This window comes from Stylophora pistillata, chromosome 13 (genome assembly GCF_964205215.1).
Source record: "Stylophora pistillata chromosome 13, jaStyPist1.2, whole genome shotgun sequence".
Taxonomy (NCBI): Eukaryota; Metazoa; Cnidaria; class Anthozoa; order Scleractinia; family Pocilloporidae; genus Stylophora; species Stylophora pistillata.
In genome coordinates, this window is record NC_142531.1 from 22,849,846 (window position 1) to 22,867,076 (window position 17,231).

At 37.1% G+C, this 17,231-nt stretch overlaps 3 protein-coding genes and 1 long non-coding RNA gene across 6 annotated transcripts; 2 read left to right on the top strand and 2 right to left on the bottom strand.

Annotated features, from left to right (window-relative positions):
- Nucleotides 1-1,665: 1,665 nt before the first annotated feature.
- On the bottom strand, nt 1,666-4,207 carry LOC148718204 (uncharacterized). The gene is made up of 3 exons (XM_088742344.1): nt 4,069-4,207; nt 2,822-2,933; nt 1,666-2,328 (listed from the first exon to the last, which is right to left on the bottom strand). The coding sequence occupies exons 1-3, from the start codon at nt 4,122-4,124 to the stop codon at nt 2,149-2,151; spliced, it is 348 nt and encodes a 115-aa protein (XP_088598470.1). The 5' UTR covers nt 4,125-4,207; the 3' UTR covers nt 1,666-2,148.
- A 70-nt stretch (nt 4,208-4,277) lies between these two features.
- Nucleotides 4,278-12,091, top strand: LOC148718205 (uncharacterized). Of its 2 annotated transcripts, XM_088742338.1 has the most exons (10): nt 4,278-4,416; nt 5,286-5,379; nt 6,024-6,214; nt 7,028-7,103; nt 7,854-7,938; nt 8,468-8,572; nt 9,251-9,399; nt 9,874-9,956; nt 10,529-10,563; nt 11,585-12,091. In XM_088742338.1, exons 1-10 carry the CDS (start codon nt 4,299-4,301, stop codon nt 11,675-11,677), a joined length of 1,029 nt encoding a protein of 342 aa, XP_088598464.1. In that variant the 5' UTR covers nt 4,278-4,298; the 3' UTR covers nt 11,678-12,091. The 2 variants fall into 2 exon arrangements, with proteins under 2 accessions (XP_088598464.1, XP_088598465.1); XM_088742339.1 differs by lacking the exon at nt 10,529-10,563.
- Nucleotides 11,611-13,083, bottom strand: LOC148718206 (uncharacterized). The gene is made up of 2 exons (XR_015994415.1): nt 12,981-13,083; nt 11,611-12,402 (listed from the first exon to the last, which is right to left on the bottom strand). It is a non-coding gene; the product is annotated as an uncharacterized LOC148718206 (long non-coding RNA).
- LOC148718207 (uncharacterized) lies at nt 12,401-16,303 on the top strand. Of its 2 annotated transcripts, none has more exons than XM_088742340.1 (4): nt 12,401-13,259; nt 13,759-13,817; nt 14,614-15,031; nt 15,751-16,303. In XM_088742340.1, exons 1-4 carry the CDS (start codon nt 13,124-13,126, stop codon nt 15,969-15,971), a joined length of 834 nt encoding a protein of 277 aa, XP_088598466.1. In that variant the 5' UTR covers nt 12,401-13,123; the 3' UTR covers nt 15,972-16,303. The 2 variants fall into 2 exon arrangements, with proteins under 2 accessions (XP_088598466.1, XP_088598467.1); XM_088742341.1 differs by having other exon boundaries at nt 13,762-13,817.
- The last annotated feature ends 928 nt before the right edge of the window (nt 16,304-17,231 follow it).

The following is a 17,231-nucleotide window of genomic DNA, read 5'->3' on the forward strand; positions in this document are numbered from 1 at the left end:
CTAGCCCTTGTTCTTCCTTTTGACAAAAGCTACAGTGTCGCAAACACAACCTTTGCCTCGTTTATGACCGAAAAGAATACTGGGAAATTCCACCGCAACTCGAGAAGGCAACACCTCACATTTCCATTTTAATAAAATAATTATTAGAATCTTGTCGGGCCACCCAGTCCTACCAGCAAAATATCACATCGCTCGAGGCTTTTGCCACTCAAAACTGGCCCAAAAAGCCTTGGTAGGTCCTGTTAGCAATCCACAGATGGGCCAGAGACACGAATTCACTTGTGAACTCGCCAAGCTTGCATGAAAGCACTTTGAACGCATCCAAACACGAGTGACAGAGCTGAATAACGCATACGCTAGGTTTTCCCGCGGAAACACGGATTTTGAGTCGTTCGCATGGTTGATTTCCTATTCTGTTGCTTCGAGGCGTCGTTTTCCTTGCCGCTTCTTTTTTTACAGAACAACCTCCGAAAATTTGGTACACTCCCTAAAATTTTTCAAAAATTAATTTTCTCCTTTAAACCTTTGCAAAAAGGAAAGTGCCTTCGACGAAAACAGAGTTCCTCGGTTTTAAAGGTCAGCCCTTATTATTTTCCGCTAATTTCGCTAAATTTTAGACCAAGGACACTTGAGCCCGCGTCGTTGACCGTACACCCGCTGATGTATCATTTCATTATTCAGCTGTCAACACGAGCGGATGATCTAGGTCACGTGACCCCAAAGTCTGAACTCACGGTGTCTCAAATCCGCAAATATTGTAAGGGATAATTCATATAACGACAAACAATACGAGCTTAAGTTTTGTATGGCCAAACTAGAAGGTTTTCTGCCGGCTGCCAAGGGTTAACATCTTTAAATTAGAATTAAAGCCATTTTAGTAGATAAAATATCTACAAGTTGTTTCCGTGTACATACTGTTATATACAAAGCTCTGAATCTTAGTTGCAATCATAGCCTGTCACACCGTAAAATGATTTGTTCCTAAATTACACCACGCAAGATATCAGTGCTGTTGTGAATTATATTTTATAACCAGGCATTTACCGATTTTTGTAAAGTATTTGTAGGTAGAATGTCACACTTTGTAAAATGCATTCTAAGCATGTGCTTGAGCTTCTTGTCTCCAGGTGATGACAAAACTCATTTGCTACCATGAGTTGGCAGAGAATGCATGATTTCCTTGTAATTGTGACTTTCCTCTCTTTCCCAACATTTTATGAACTTAAAAATTCTATTTACAGGTTATTTCATGAGAGCTTAGGTAGATTTATCTACATTGCCATGCAGCAGCTAGATAATGTTTCTTTTTCTGCCACAGCTGCTTCTATTGTTACACCAAAGAAGGGGGTGCCCTCATTTTGAATAGTAAAAGATAAAGACGGGCTGATATGTTAAGTAAATAATCAACACTGAATAGCAAGAAGTAACAGTGCCATCTGTAAATCATAGCATTCAAAATTGTGTCTAAGACAGTAATCAGTGTTCAAGTATCCCTTCCACTCCCAAGATCCAACTTGCAACTCTCCCCTCTGACCACTATACATTTCCTTGTTGATTAAAAGGGAGAGTTTGGTGTTAAATCATGGTTTCCCCAGCTCCCCAGGCCACCATTAATTTCTGTAGGATTTTAAGACTGAAAATTAAATGATTTAGTCCAAAAAGAAATTGTACATTGAGACCTTTTATTCCATGGATACGTTTTTTTGACACATGCTCTTTCTTGTTGTGTTTGAGAAATATTCTATGAGTAACCATACCCTTCCCCCACCCCAAGGAGAAACAGAAGGTGGGGGTATGGCTACACATAGGATACATGAAAACATAGTTTCTTCAGCTCTGGTTTGGACCAATGTTTAACTTGAGGTGCCTTGGTACATTTGGCAGTTAATATCCCTGAACTCACAGAATTGAGTTGTCCCTAAAACATCATCTACCACAGTACTTATGCCTTATGTTTGCTTTGACATCTGTGAAATCCTGAGTAGTAAGCAAAGTGTACTTCACCATTTTTGATTTAGACTAAATTAGATGTAAAAAGTCAAGTCTCCACTTAGTTGTGATGGTATCCATTGACTCTTCATCCAAAATCGTCCAAGAGCCATGGTGACATTTAATGAATGCAGAATGGCAGGAATTAAAAAGTTTGAATCATTCATGCTTAGTTCTTGTAACATTCAAGTGTTCCATAATGTTTTCCTTTTTGCCCTGACTTAGAGGTCCAAAGGCATATACATTCTTCAGTTTTGTGGTTTTGTGTTTTTGCCAAGCTTCATTAAAAAACTTCTGTTCTTCCTGTTTCCTTTCCCAGGCATGTTCAAATTCTTGTGCCTGTAGTAGAAAATAGAAAAAACAAAAAAAAAATTATGCAGGCAGCATCAATTTCAGACTTAAACTGTAAATGTGCTACACAAGTTCTTAGTTCTTAGGGTGCCTTCCATTATATGCATTATACACAGTGCACTTTGCATATTGTAGCACAGTCAGTCATGATGTAGATTTCTATACAAGCAAGTCTGATAATTCAGAGGGTTAAAAAGATCCTTACAAAAGCTTCCCTTAACTACTTTTTAAACTTGCTTTTTTTAATTTGTTAGTTTTTGAACTTTTTAATCCTTTACACCCTAACATCAGTATTCATATTTTAAATAATCTTCTCTAAACGGTTCTTTGATACTAACAAGGTGAATTCCTTTAACAATTAAAGCCTCTAAGCTTGGCGATCACTTTCCATATTCTCTTGATCTTCATAAATGATCCTGGGGTATTGATGTAAGGAGAAATTGGACGTTGATCACTCTTATAGACGAAGGGTTAAACCTACCTGTGTCAAGTAAGGAACAGCCAGAAGACTCTCATTTCTTTGTAATCTCATTTCATTTTTAACTTTAGTTCGCCTCACAGTTGGTGTTTCCCTCTTAACAAGCCGGTACTTCCTGAAAGTTATATTCCACAAAATGTAGAATTAACATGAATTCTTTAACAGTGCTGTGTTTTTTTTCCGAACCCTTCACATACTCTGCTGCCCTTTATCATTGTGTATCAATTTATCACAGCTGGGTAATAAGCTGTAACTTGATTACTGCTGTATATTTGTTAAAGAACAATTTACAGCAATATGTGAGGGTAAAACTGAAAAAGACCATTCTCAAAGACACTGGTTGATGTTTTTAAAATCTTAAAAGCTTAATAGGAGTCTTTGTCACAGTCAAGTCGAGAGTCTCATGTCAATCAAATTTCACAGTCTTTAAAAGTGATCGGCTTTCACCCTGGAATAAAAGTGATTGGCTGTCACCCTTTGCTCCGACAAAGGGCTAACGCTCAAAACGTCAGCTTTTGTAATCGTTACGGTGGCCAATTTACCATTTCAACTTTGTTGATACAATTATCCAAATTATTTCATTACTCCCACCGACGCAGCCCCAAACAGTTTCTTTCTAAACTATCAGCCTTCACCCTGGAATATACTTGAGTCTAACAGCCAATCATGTCACTGAAAATCAGTTTCACAGCCTGACCAATCATTTTAAGAAAAACGAATTGCAAGAATTAGCAGACAAGCCCCGCATGAACTCATGTTGACTTTCATTCTATGACAGCTATCACTTGTTTTGCAGAGTTTGCCAGGACTTGACAAGACTTTGTCTCAGGAGAACCACTTTTAGTCTTGTGCACCACAAGCAAGAACATGAAAAGTGTGAAATTTGTTAATTCATGCTTGCAACATTGCCCTTTAGAAATGGAGTGACCATTGACAATTTCCAAACCACCTCAAAAGATACCATACCTTGAGCATTGTCTTACATGTCATTTTACTCACCCCCACTCACTCCCTTTATTCGTGGCGCTATCCCAGTATGTACAACATCGCGCTGCGTCTTAACATATACATCATTTTTGTTTGTTCTTTCCTGAGTCAATTTTGCAATCGGTTCCCTATTCCATCCTCGCTGACAAATGTCTCAGAAAAATTAACTTCGTATAAATTTGTTTGGTCACAATATGAAATATTGTTGGTCTGCAGTTTTTGGGGGTCAGGAGACACAAACACGTTAATAAAAATATAATTACCCGCCATAAATCCTTCCAGGTATATGTCGCTTGCATAAGATCCTAGTTAACCACATGGCTGATAAAATATCACAAAAGTCTTGTCTCAATCCCCTCAAGGAAATCAAAATGGCTTCCAGCCCTACTCGCTAAGGAAGACTGGGTCTAGATTTTTACTATTTCGTGTAAGAATTCGCAAACTATACACATTACATGACCATTATACAACAGCTTGATAACTAAGTTATAAAATGGCGACCACAGCAGTTAGAGAGGTAGCAGTTTGTTCCACATTATTACGACAATGCTGTTCTCACTGGAAAAGTTTCCCTCAAATCAACGGTTTAAACAGTGCCTCTGTAATTTCAGGTATGAAACAATCGGCGTTCAAACTCTGAAATATGTTGATCTGTCGTATAATTCGCCAAGTCCCTACACCCAAATATTTCTGTGAGCTACACACGATAGAAATCATTATGACATTAAGGTTAAATTAAAGTTGCCCAGCCTTTTTTAATTTCTCTCGGTTAATCCTCGTGGTATAGGGACTAGCTGTACAATGATGCTAAGAGTCGCTGTTTTTCGTGTTGGAGATATACTCTAGATTGTTAGAGTATAACCTTCATGTTGCACGTGTATTATTTTAGGTGCGCACGGGTTACTGACTCTGATATTACAGTGCTTTTCGACAGAATACCCGAAGTCAACATTGAATACTTCTTTGACTTAAAAAAACTAGATGCAATGTTGTGTTCAAAAGAAGCAAGTTGACTTGTGTTCAATAGCAATGCCGCAGCCACACGTAATGAGAATCTCTAGTCTAGGAAAACAATTCCTTTGGAACATAGCATTAGCATCTCAATTTTGTTTCCAAGAGGGAGTGCTATGCAAAAGCTATTATCTATTCAATTCCTAATATCTGGTTGTGTATCTTCCTTTCTGGAGTTGCACACTTACTTTTGTTGGGCTGGTGCAGATAATTTGTATTCTATGAACTGACGGTTATTTTCCTTTTTGATAATTTCCTTCATTCTCATCACCCACTTGCTTGACAAGGTGTTAAAATAACAGGGAGAATTTCCATACTGATCATTCCTTGTAGAATCAATAATAATTAACTTGTAAGGTTGCTTAAAGAATATGAAGTATTTTTGAAATTTACAGACCTTTGTTAAGCAATTACAGTTATCTTGCTTGAGTCATAATAATCAATTTGATGTGTTTACGTCATGATACAGGTGTGCGATTTTTCAGAGGAAGTAACAGAGACAAACGAAGACGAGAAAGAAATCTGAGGCTAAAACTCAAAGAGCGAGAAGGAATTCAGCCACTGTGAGTTTGTTGTGATAATTTATGAAATACTTTTAGTTCTTAAGAAATTATGGGGACAAGTTGGGGTAATGCAACTTTAGGTAGGGGCCAGGGAACTTCACTTGGGGGCAATGGAACATAAGGCTATCATACAAGAGGGTGTCTAACTTCACCAACAACTTGAACTGTCCGCTGCCTTTTTTCTTTGGTTGGGGAAGAGTTAGGTGCATGTAGAACTGTATGCAGGTGCATGTAAGAATAGACCCTTTCCAGAATAGGTAATAATGATTTTATCATTCTGTAATAATTGGTACGATTTGCCTATATAAGTTCAAAGAAATTTATTTTCAAACGAGACTGCAAAATTGTTTTTTGTTAAATTAAGCATTTGCAAGTGATCAAAAGTAACATGATTAAAAGGAAATAATAGCATTAGTTCAGTAAAATCATTAAGGGATGTTTCTCCTATTTTGCAGAGTTTTTGACAAAAAAAGAGTTTTTTAGAAAAAACTTTGAAAGAGAGTGTTTGCATTTAAGAATAGACTGGGTTTGAATATTTTTTGTTAAATTAAGCATTTTCAAGTGGTCAGAAGCAATATGTTTAACAGTAAATAAAAGCACTAGTTCAGTAAAATCATTAGGGAATGTTTTTTTCTATTTTGCAGAGTTTTCGACAAAAAAGAATTTTTCAGAAAAAACTTTGAAAGGGAATTGTTTGCATTTAAGAATAGACTAGGTTTGAATTTTCAAGATGACAACACACTAAGAACAGCTTTGACTCACGAGTCATACAAACATGATAGTAAAAAAGAACCAGCTCACACACTGGAGAACAACGGAAAACTATCACTGATAGGTTTGTATTTTTTACAAATTTTTTTGGTAATTCTTAATTCTGATATCTTAGCAATTGGGACCTGGTTATTACTGCTTGTTTCTTATATCTCTAAGTTAGTATATATGTGTTACGACTGGTCAGTTTAGCAGGCAGTAGTTCGCTGCATCATCAGGCCCACTAAATTTGTTTCAAATTGAAATACTTCAGAATCCCCTTTATTTGAAGCCAGAAATGTAATAAATGTCTTATTGAACCCACCTTGTTTTACTGATTTATGGCTGGCATATTTCACACTGCAGCAATGGAAAAGCTTGGTCCATAATTTACAGTATGGACCTCAAACTTGACTAACAAGAGGTATATTTGACATTTATTTCACGAGGACACATTGGATATGAGATGATAGATGATCATCTCATGTCCAACAAGTGTGAGTGGGATACATGTTTTATTTAAAATGTTCCAAAATATAGATAAATCTTCCCAATTTTTTTTTGTAAGAACAAATAGAATGTTGCAATATGCATGGGCATGCATGGTAAAATCTCTTATAACCCATGATGGCTAAGCCAAAGAAAACTCTTGACTTGCATTATCTAATGATCCGGTTTTTAATAACATGGTTTATATAGGGTTTGACATCTCACCCTCCCTGTTCATATATGACTGAAACAATCAAGTGCCTGTGATCACAATTACACTTGTCACCTCAGTGGCAATTACACTGTTGTCATTCAATTTCAGGTAGTTGTACAAGAGGAATGGAAATAATGTTTCATTTTCTCTGACATATTGGTATTAATCATGTCATTTTTGGAATACGTTTTTCAGGAGTCACAGCTTCATCGTTATATATTGTTGATCACCTGTGCAACACATACCCCTCCCTACCCTGCATAGGAGTAAGGTAAATATTTTTTCACATATACTGTAAGTTCTGTTATGTCGCCATTGGATTTCCACGATGAAAGAAGTAAATCATATATTAAGCTTCTGATATATAATACATGTATATGATATTGTGTTTGGTGGAATATTTTAGGGCACAGCTTAAGATATTAAGGGTGAAGGTTTCTAAAGAAACTGTGGTGCTGTTTCGGTGAGGGTAACAAGATAATATGGTTATATCAACTAAATTGAAATTGTAAAGTGGCCACTGTAACAAGTTAGAAAGCTGATGTTTTGAGCATTAGCCCTTCGTCAGAGGAACAGCTTGTTTTGTGTTTAGTTTCATGTAAAATTTTGGTGTTAAGCTCCAGAGGGTGATACTGTCCCAAAAATCTGAAATTTAAAGCAATTTTACTGAACTTTGGTCATTACCTTAGATGTCAATTTTACCAGAACCCTCCAATGTTTTTGAAATTAGACATAGCAGGAAAATAATTTATTTTAACAAACCCAAGATAAGTGAAAAGGTAATTTTTCATCTCCACTGCCATGTCTATCTTACAACTCTAATATACAGATGAAATATATGTGTTTCTACATTAAGTATTGAAGGATCTAAAATTGATTTTGCAATGACATCCTCTCTCAGGCTATTACTTTCCCTTCTTGGATCCAAAATCTCTGTTGTTCCACAATTTTACAAACCTGCTGGAAACTACAACAAAACTGTCTTATTACTATTAACTTCAAACTACCATCCCTTGTACAGATGTCTTCATGATTTTTTGATGAGCAGAAACACCATTGTGAAGTTATCAAAGCTTATAACATTACCAGACCTGATCAGACTGGAGGTAAATTATAAACAGTGTAGATTTTACTGATCCATATATTGTTTTCAGTTTTGTTTTAATTACTTAAAACTTCAGTATGTGTTAATTTGAAAGTTACTTTTTCTCCTTTATTTTCCTTTTTCTAACCTTCTAACTACAAGGAAAATTATATATTTAATCAAGCTTGATTTTATTCTTTCAGTTGAACCATGATGTAATTATTAAATAGACAATTTAATTGAGGCCTTAATGCACTGTTATCTTTTTCATTCTGAGCTTGTGTGCAAATCTATGACATCATTAGGGAGTATAAAGAAAATATTCCACCATGTGTGATTATTTTATATGCATGGGGTTTAAAGGAGAAATGTGCATCAGAAATTAATGCACATAATTTTTATCTTTGCCAACTTTGAGATTCTGAATATGTCTGTGCCACTTTTGGTATGTAAAATCATGATTTTTAGCTTTTGTGATGATGTGGAGTGTTTGATAATTCTTTCTGTTTTTTTTGTTTTTTTTTTCTTCCTTTTTTTTCTCCATTACATAGCATGATTTAGATGAACTTTCCAAAGAGAAACATCTGGATTATCGACCTGAGGATGTAATTTGTGACGCATTCTTTGCATTTATTGGTGCAATTTATATTGATCAGGTAAACTGATAAGTAAAAACCAATGATATATTATAAATAGTGGTTCTAGTGTAACTTTCTCTTATATTTTCATCTTTAAGTCATGCAGTTACCAATCATCCCAAATTTGTTGCACAGAAATTCATTATTTCTGATCTCTATTCCAAATAAAAACAGTGGATACATAATTATACATATCACAAAATACTAACCAGAATAATTTTTTTTCGCTGTAGTTCATAAGAGTTATACCAATTTTTGTGATTCTCTTTTACAAAATAGACAGAGTCGAAAGTACTGAGTGATGTTATCTCTATGAGTTAATATGTATTTAACAAGGTTAATGTCTAATTAAAGAGGTGTATGCGTATTTAACAAGGTTAATGTCTAATTAAAGGGGTTTGTGTGTAATTAACAGGGTTTATCAGGGGTTTCATTAATGGTTTCAGCAGGAGAACAACTAGTTTTTACAGGTGGCAAAGCTTTTTGAACTGATCTTCTTTATGAGATAAAATTTCCTCCAGATGGCCAAACCAGGTGGGCAAAACTGTCCTCACGACAAGTCAATTTGCCCGGTGCCCAGGCCCTTAATGAAACCCCTGGTTTATGTGCAATCATTTTTAATTGTCTCTATTTTGAATGGTTTTGCAGCCGAAAATATTAGCATGTTTTTACTAACAAAAATTATTTGAATGTAAGGGACCTGTTGAAGCAAGAAGATTTGTAGATGACTTTGTCATTACTCAGCTTCAAGGAGAGGAACTTCATAAAATTCTTCACTTCCCATCAGCAGAAATAGTCCTAACCAATATTTTTATTACAAGTAGAAGAGAGAAGCCCATTGCAAGGTAAAATTGGAAGATTTAGAGGTTTCTCAAAATGTTAAGCTAAGTCTTGAATTGTGGAAAAGAGTACTTGTACCTGTAAGAGTCAGTGATATGTTAGCATGTATGTAATTGTGTTTTAAAAGCTCTCATGAGACAGATCATTATCACAGTTGTTTAACGCATAAACCCTAAGAATGACAAGTATCCCATTTCTCCTTATGATACGACTGCTGAATCAAACAACAAAGTCAGGAGAATAAAGGAGTTAACACTGAATAAAACAGCTCTTAATTGTGAAACAATTTCCTTGTCAGTACCATAGAAACTGTATCCATTAGATAGTAGTATGGAGAATATGCGTACTGATATTCGGGTTAAGTTGGAATTCAGTGTCTATGTACAGCTGTTTTCTGGGGGGGTTCTTCATCTCTGGGTTTAAGATAGATCAAGTTATTGCAGATTAATGATGGCAATTGATTAATCTATTATTTTCAGAGTAATCCAAGAAAGTGGTGTAAAAACAGATTTCCCCATCTATGTAGTAGGTGTATTCTCTGGAGAGAGAATGATCTCAGAAGGTAAAGAACAGTGATCTAATTTATTGATAAGAGATTAACTGCAATTAAATGGACAATTTAGTATTGTGGTTAAATTCAACTCTTGTATCTATTTTGGATGTGATTGAAACATGATTAGAGAGGTTAACTGACAAGTGTGTAAATAACACCCTGGAATATCTAGAGCACAGAAGAAGAGTTTGCAAGTCACAAGCTTAAGACAAGTGATTTTCAATCGTTCCTCCACCATTCCAAGTGGATTATTACACTCCTAGATAGACAGAAAGTGAATTATATTTTCAGATTGCACTCTTGGTTGTTCAGGACAGCCAGCACTCCTGTAATTTCTTGTTCTTTTCAGTTACTAATTGAGATTCTGGAGTAGATGCATGTACAGTGTATAAAGTTGTTCTTTTACCAGTCAGATCATTACAGTTAATTTACAGTTACTTTTTTTAATACTAGCTTTTAATACTAGCTTTCAAGCACACACAATTTCAAATTTGCATCAGAAGTTTTATTCCTCCTTTTTAAGGCCACAACTTAATACAATTATTCACTTAATGTACTTTGTTTCTTTTCTGAATCCTTAGCTTCAAGTTACAATGTACTCACTGCTAAACATGAAGTAAGTGAATGATATTTCTTTTTGTTATGGTTGTGATTCTTAAGTGAAATGCTTTCAACTGATTCATTGATTAACTGACTGATTTATTGACTAATCAACTGATTGTGTTTCTGCAAGAGATGCTCTTTCCTGTCATTCCCGTCATAGTGGTGTCACCACCCAAGAGTGAAGGTGGACACCAGTTGATTATTGAAAATATGCAGTGTTGAACTGTATGTCAGGCTAGGGTTGGGGCAGGGTCCTAAACTAGCATCAGTAAATGTAGTTGGGGACTAGCTACCTCTCAGTGAAATCTTCACAACAACAACAACTTTATTTTCACCCCTGAATTAAATTAAATTTACATTACGAAAAACCTGATAAAATTCTGGGAAATAACTTGTGTCAGTAGTGGATTCTCCACTTGGCGAGGGAGGAGGACATACATACAGTGATATCTTCTTGGCATTTGTTGCCATGCTAGGTTGTTTTATTCCTTCAAATGAATACTTTTGCATGAAAAAAATAGGGTCAGACATGCCTTGCCTCCCAGCAATAGGGAGAAGCAATTCTTCAAAGCTTTCTTATAGTACAAAGACTGGCAGGAATGTCCTTCAGAAGTCTGTGCCAATAGGTTAGCTCAATGGATAGTGGGCTGGACTGTTGTGCGGGAGGTCGAGGGTTTGAGCCCCAGCCCTGGCCGGACCAACACTCAAGGTCTTAAAATAATTGAGAAGAATATGCTACCTTTCTATAACATCAAGAAATGGTTAGATATTCTAGTCTTCTCGGATAGGGACGAATAAATGGAGGTCCCATCTCCTGCAGGGTTAGGGGTAGGAGATGTTCATTTCCCACACATGAGATTACTGTGTGATGGATGTCTTCCCCTGAGGTGGGATGGGTGGGTTTGTTGGAGCTTAAACCTCGTAGGGGACCTATGTCCTATTGTTTCTGACCCAGTACTTTGTACAAATCCTTAAATACTCAAATACTTTTTGGGAGGAATTCAGACATTTCAACATTTTTTGTTGTGTTTTAGGCTTGGAAAGCAGCACTAATGAAATATTGCCAAGAAGGAATGCTGATGCCTTTCCCCAATGAGCGTAAAAATGTACAGAATGTTTCCTGTTGAATAAGCCACCCTCCTTGTAAATATCTTTACATTTGCCAAAGGTGATACAAGTCTTCCTACAATGTAGACATAACTGTAATTTCCTCAAAATACAATACTATTCCAAGAGTAACATCTTGGTTTTAAATTGAAGAACTCAAATGTTGTCATGGCAGCATGAAAACTAGGAATTAATAGTACAGTTTTTAGTGTGAAACTATGTATGTGGGAGTATGATTGTATACTACTACTTCTCATATACAAAATTCTGTCTATTCTATACCTTTGAATCACACACAAAGTGATGTCAACTCTATATGTTTAAGTTCTCAAATTATATAAATTCTTGGCTCATCCAACTACCTAAGCATTGCAGGGGAACTTATCTGGTCAGGTGTAAGTCAAACATTTTGAAAATAAATCAGTTGTAAGGTTTATTAGCATCGATTCTTTGCACAACTTTTCCATCTTCTGCCTGATTTTAGTATTGGGTTATTAAAATCTTTAAACTAAGGCAAGAGGTGGGGGAGAAAGTTCTGGTTAAAGCATATAGTATGCCTTCCTCAATCACCCTAGTTGAGACCTCTACAAAAGGAAAATAAGAAAATATTACAGCTTGCGAACACGGTTCGCCATATTGTAGACTTTCGCCGCAAAATTAGTCACCACAATATTTTTTTCTACTCGCAATGGGGACCATAATGGTTTTAGCTTGCGATCCTGAGTCTGTCGCTGTGTTTTGACTTCTGATGATTAGAAGAAATATCTACAAATTAACCTTTCCCTTGCGTTCTTTAAGTAAACGGACGCTTAAACATGGAACACAGTGGTAACTTAGAAGGAAAAGCGGTTGGATGGGTCGCTTTTCGTTCTGCGCTAACGCTGCGTCCTGTTCATTAATTAAACGGGGGGACAAACCTTGGGAAAGTACGGTACCTGGGGAATGGACCAAGAATGAAAAGAGAGGGGTGGGGTGGGGCTTACAGGAAAAGGAGGCAAGTTCCTAGCATAATAAAGAAAGCAAAGTGCTCTCTTTCTGTCGTGAAAACAAAAACAAATTTCAGCTCTCAAAAATCCCAGCCCAACCAATGACTTCTGAAAGTCCATCCTTAATTTTCGCCTATTCGGTAAAAAGCATTTCGTCGTCTCAGTTGAGATCATTTCCGTACACGTAGGGTAAAATTGATCGAAAAAGAGTGGGCTAACGGAGTTTTCATTATATGCCTTTCACGTCACTCACTGTGTTTATTGAACTCTGAGAGGAAACGATTTGTTTGAACAATTTAAACGGGCGTAATCACATGATAAAACTTCAATTGCTTACCTGCAGATTTTTTAATGATATTTGACGTGCACCACGCGTCAACGAATCCTTAATTGTATGAAAAAGTAGATGCACTCGTTTCGAGCGAAAGATAAAACATTCCTGCCCGCCGCCAAAGCATTCAAAAGGTTCGTCAGTTCGAGATGAAAGTGGCACACTTCCGCGTTGTTAACATCCTAGTGTTGGCAATTTTTGTCTTTAAAACCTTGGGAGAAACGCGGAACAGTAAGGGTGGCAAAAAGCAGTTGATTATGTACCATCCGAAACCACATCAATCAGGTAATTGTTATTGATATCCTGTTCCTTGTATAAGTGATACAACCTCTCAGTCAAGTCATAGAGATCGCTTAGTTAGATTGATGGAAGCACCCAATTTTGACACCTTATGCAGTTCGTGTGAAGTATCGCCATAGACGACTTTTACCAAACTGAACTGTAGATGTTGCTTGACAAGAAGCATCTAGATCTCCCAGAAAACAACAAGAATACCTTCATTACTGCCTTGGTTTTACGAGAATTTTCATTTAAAATTCGTCAAAAAGACAAATTAGCGATAAAAATTACGCACTGAGTTTGTCGCACCGACTTCCCAGTCACTGCTATGTGTTTCTTGCCAAGTTCAGTACGCTATTGTGGATAGAATTTCTCTCAAATTTTTCACCCCTGTCAAGCGATAGAATATTCGGGGACATTTTAAATAATTCAGTGGACATTTCCAAATGAACTGGTCTATGATAAATGCTGAAAAAGTAACCTGCCTGGTTTCTTTGTTCCTAAGCAGCTATTGTTCTCTATGGCAACGAAGGAAGCGGCCAAAACGAGGCTGACAAGGAAACAGTGAGTGGTTAACGTTCGAAAAGTTTCCGCGGCCCTATGTTTACCTGGAATCTAAGGGATTCTCATTTCTCATTTGGCATTGGTGCTTGTGAGATTCCGGTCACGTTTTCACGTGAGACGGGATATTTTGCCTAAGAAGTGTTCCCTTACTCGGAACTGGTCAGCTCAGACGACCACCACAAACCGTATAATATTATCCAAACTTTAATAACTATTCGATCTAAGAGAAATACATTTGTAATTTGAAATCAGAAAACACAAATTTAGTGTTAATATCATGGCAAAATTCAAGAAAACATGACTGGAAACTTACTTCTGTGGCGAGTCGTAAAAACAGGTTTCTCACTCCAGGTTAGCAGATTCGGGTAAGCGAACAGATACAAAAATCAACTTCTCTCTCTTACTGATTCTTCTGAAAAAATGGTTTAAACCACGACAAGCTAACACTTTAAATCATTGTGAGGAATTAATGTCAATCACGAGTTGTGTTAATTAAAATATATCTGTCATCACAGGCAACGCCTATTTACTAAACGAAACATTGAAATGACCACGCGGAAAATATTTTCTTATTTCTGGTCGAATGTCAGTACATTGTCCGGTAAAATATTTTTAGCGCCCCCTCGTGTTATGTACTAAAAGAGTCTGCGTGGAGAATATTTCCGCCATATTTTACCTCCATTTCGATTATCCATATGGGGTCTTTCACCGATAGGTAGGTTCCCCGAATCCAGGTTCCAGAGTCCAGGTTTCAGAAAGTAGAATGAACGCTAACAACATTACACTTTTTTAACAGATAAACGCGCTTTCAAACAATCTTGAAACTGTGACCAACCTGGTCAAAGCCCAGTCAGCAATCATAGAAAATCTCAGCAACCAAGTCTCTACAGCTGTCAAAGGAACAGGCAACGACAAGGAGTTTAAACAAATATTTGACAAGTTCGCTAACCATACCAAGCAGATTCACAATGTGTCAAAGAAGTTAAATAAAACAGTTAGCCATGTTAACGAACTGGCAGCAGTATGGTCAGAGACAACCATTAAATTTAACAAAGCTGTCAAAAGCCTTGAGGAGAAAACAGCGGAAAGCCAGGATGACCTTGAAGACTTAGAGAAAAAACTCACAGAGAAAATTGACAAGCTGGAACAGGAGGTGAAAACTTTAAAAGTGTCTTTGAGTTATGCCCAAGAAGAAAGTGCATCGATCAAGCAGGGTAAGAATATTCTGACCCTTTAAATCCTTAGGGTGACCAGCATCTAATTTCTCCTAACATCACCCCCCCCCTGAATCAAACATTAAGATCACGAGAATAGAGGAAATAATCACCATCTGAAAAAAGCTCCTGATTGTAAAACAAATTTTCCTTGTCAACAACTAAGGAAATGTATAAAGAACAGTATGGAGAATATGCATACTGATCTGAGGATGTAAAGTATTAAGATTCATAGCCTCGCCGTTGCTCCTGGAAATACTCACGAAAGTTATTCTGATTGATTGTTTAGCCGTTGGAATAAGTCGAATGGACACCCTTCCCCTACCCTCCCCCGTAAAAAATGTTGTATCGCGCAATAGTTTTCAATTGTTTCGTAAAATAAGGTCCTTCAAGTTTCAAAACGTAGAACGTTGTAAGGACCAGTTACAATAAATTGCATGGGGGAAGGAGTGGAAGATTTTGGAGGGATCACATGCTTTCAGGGGGGAACGGAGTGGATCAATCGTCACGAAAAGACTATATAGGAGACTATAGAAAATTGACTACCAATTAAGGAGGGGAGGGAATCATAAGAATCTTACAGAAAATGAGGGGATCAGGTAAATTTTATCGTGACACCAACAAAACACTTAACTCAACCCCATCCCCCTCCCCTCCCCTCTCTTCCTCCTAGGCGAGATGAGACCACCGGTCCCTTACGTTTTTGTTCTTTATTACAGAATGGCCTGAGGGGAAATTCTGCATCCTGGCAAATGGCCGCTGCCCACGTGGATTTAGACGCCATGAGGGGCATCTCAAGTCACTCTATTTGTACTCGTCACATTCACAGTTTGTCAACTCGGCCAAATTTGGAAGCAGTTCTATTGGTTGCTATGGTAGCTACTGTGGACAATACGGCAATTTCATTGGCTCCCTCACTTTGATCACGTGTTGCAAATAGAAGATCTACGATGTAATAATAATAAGTAAGATCTTTTGACAGGGAGCCCACGTCACAAAGTGTGGTTTTCAGTGAGGCCCTGCATAAATCTAACGTAAGGATAACAGAAAATATAAATATGGTTATCAAGAAAAGGATAAAAGGGCATAATCAATAGAAGAGACTACATATTTTTAACAAGACGTCTAAAAACTGAAAAATCGGAAATGTTCCTAATGCCGTCTGGGAGAGCGTTCCAGTCATCTACTGCATGACAAACAAACCGATGCTGACCCCATGTACGCTTTGATTGTGGTTTACAAATGTTGTTATTAAAACGAGTGTTATAATCATGCATGTCTTTAAAATGATTAAAATTAAAATTCCAATCAATTAGTCCATTCAAGGACTTAAAAACCAAAAATAGACGATGAGATCTTCGTCTTTTTTCCAATGTATCCCAACCAAGTAGATCAAGAGCTTCTGTTGCTGATGAATGCTTTGGCATATCTAAAATTAATTTAGCTGCTTTATTCTGGAGTAATTGGATCTTGTTCATCAGAGTGGTGTTGGATTTATCCCCCCAAGTCACATCAGCATAATCAAGGATTGGCAGCACCATGGCTTTTACAAAGAGTTCCCTTGTATTTCTTGGCATAAGATGTTTTATTCTCTGTAAAACGCCAAGCCTCTGAGACACTTTGGTCTTAATGTAATCCACGTGATCAGTCCAAGTCAGATTCTCATTGATAATTACGCCCAGATACTTGAACGAATTGACTCTGTCTAACTCCTTCTCCTTGATTATTAATGTGAATTCTTCTAAGGTGTTAAGTTTCCTTGGACCGCCAATGAGCATGAATTTAGACTTCGAGATATTTAGTGTAAGTTTATGCTCGTAGAGCCACTGAGCTAGCCTGTCCAGATCCTGATTCAACATGTTCTGTAGGTCACGGGCTGATTGAGAAGAGCAGTAGATAGCAGTGTCATCAGCGAATAAGGTGACCGTAGTGTTCCGAAGGACCTTGGGTAGATCGTTGATGTAAATGGCAAATAGTAATGGACCGAGAATAGACCCCTGAGGAACACCAACGGAAACCTTCCGCGCAGGAGAAGAGGCTTGACCAATCACAGTCTTCTGGTAACGAGAGGATAAGTAGGAATGGAACCACTCAAGATTCTTGCTGCGTAATCCTAGAGATTTGAGCTTCCCGAGTAAAATGACATGGTCAACGGTGTCGAAGGCTTTCTTCAGATCAATAAAAACTACACCATTTACTA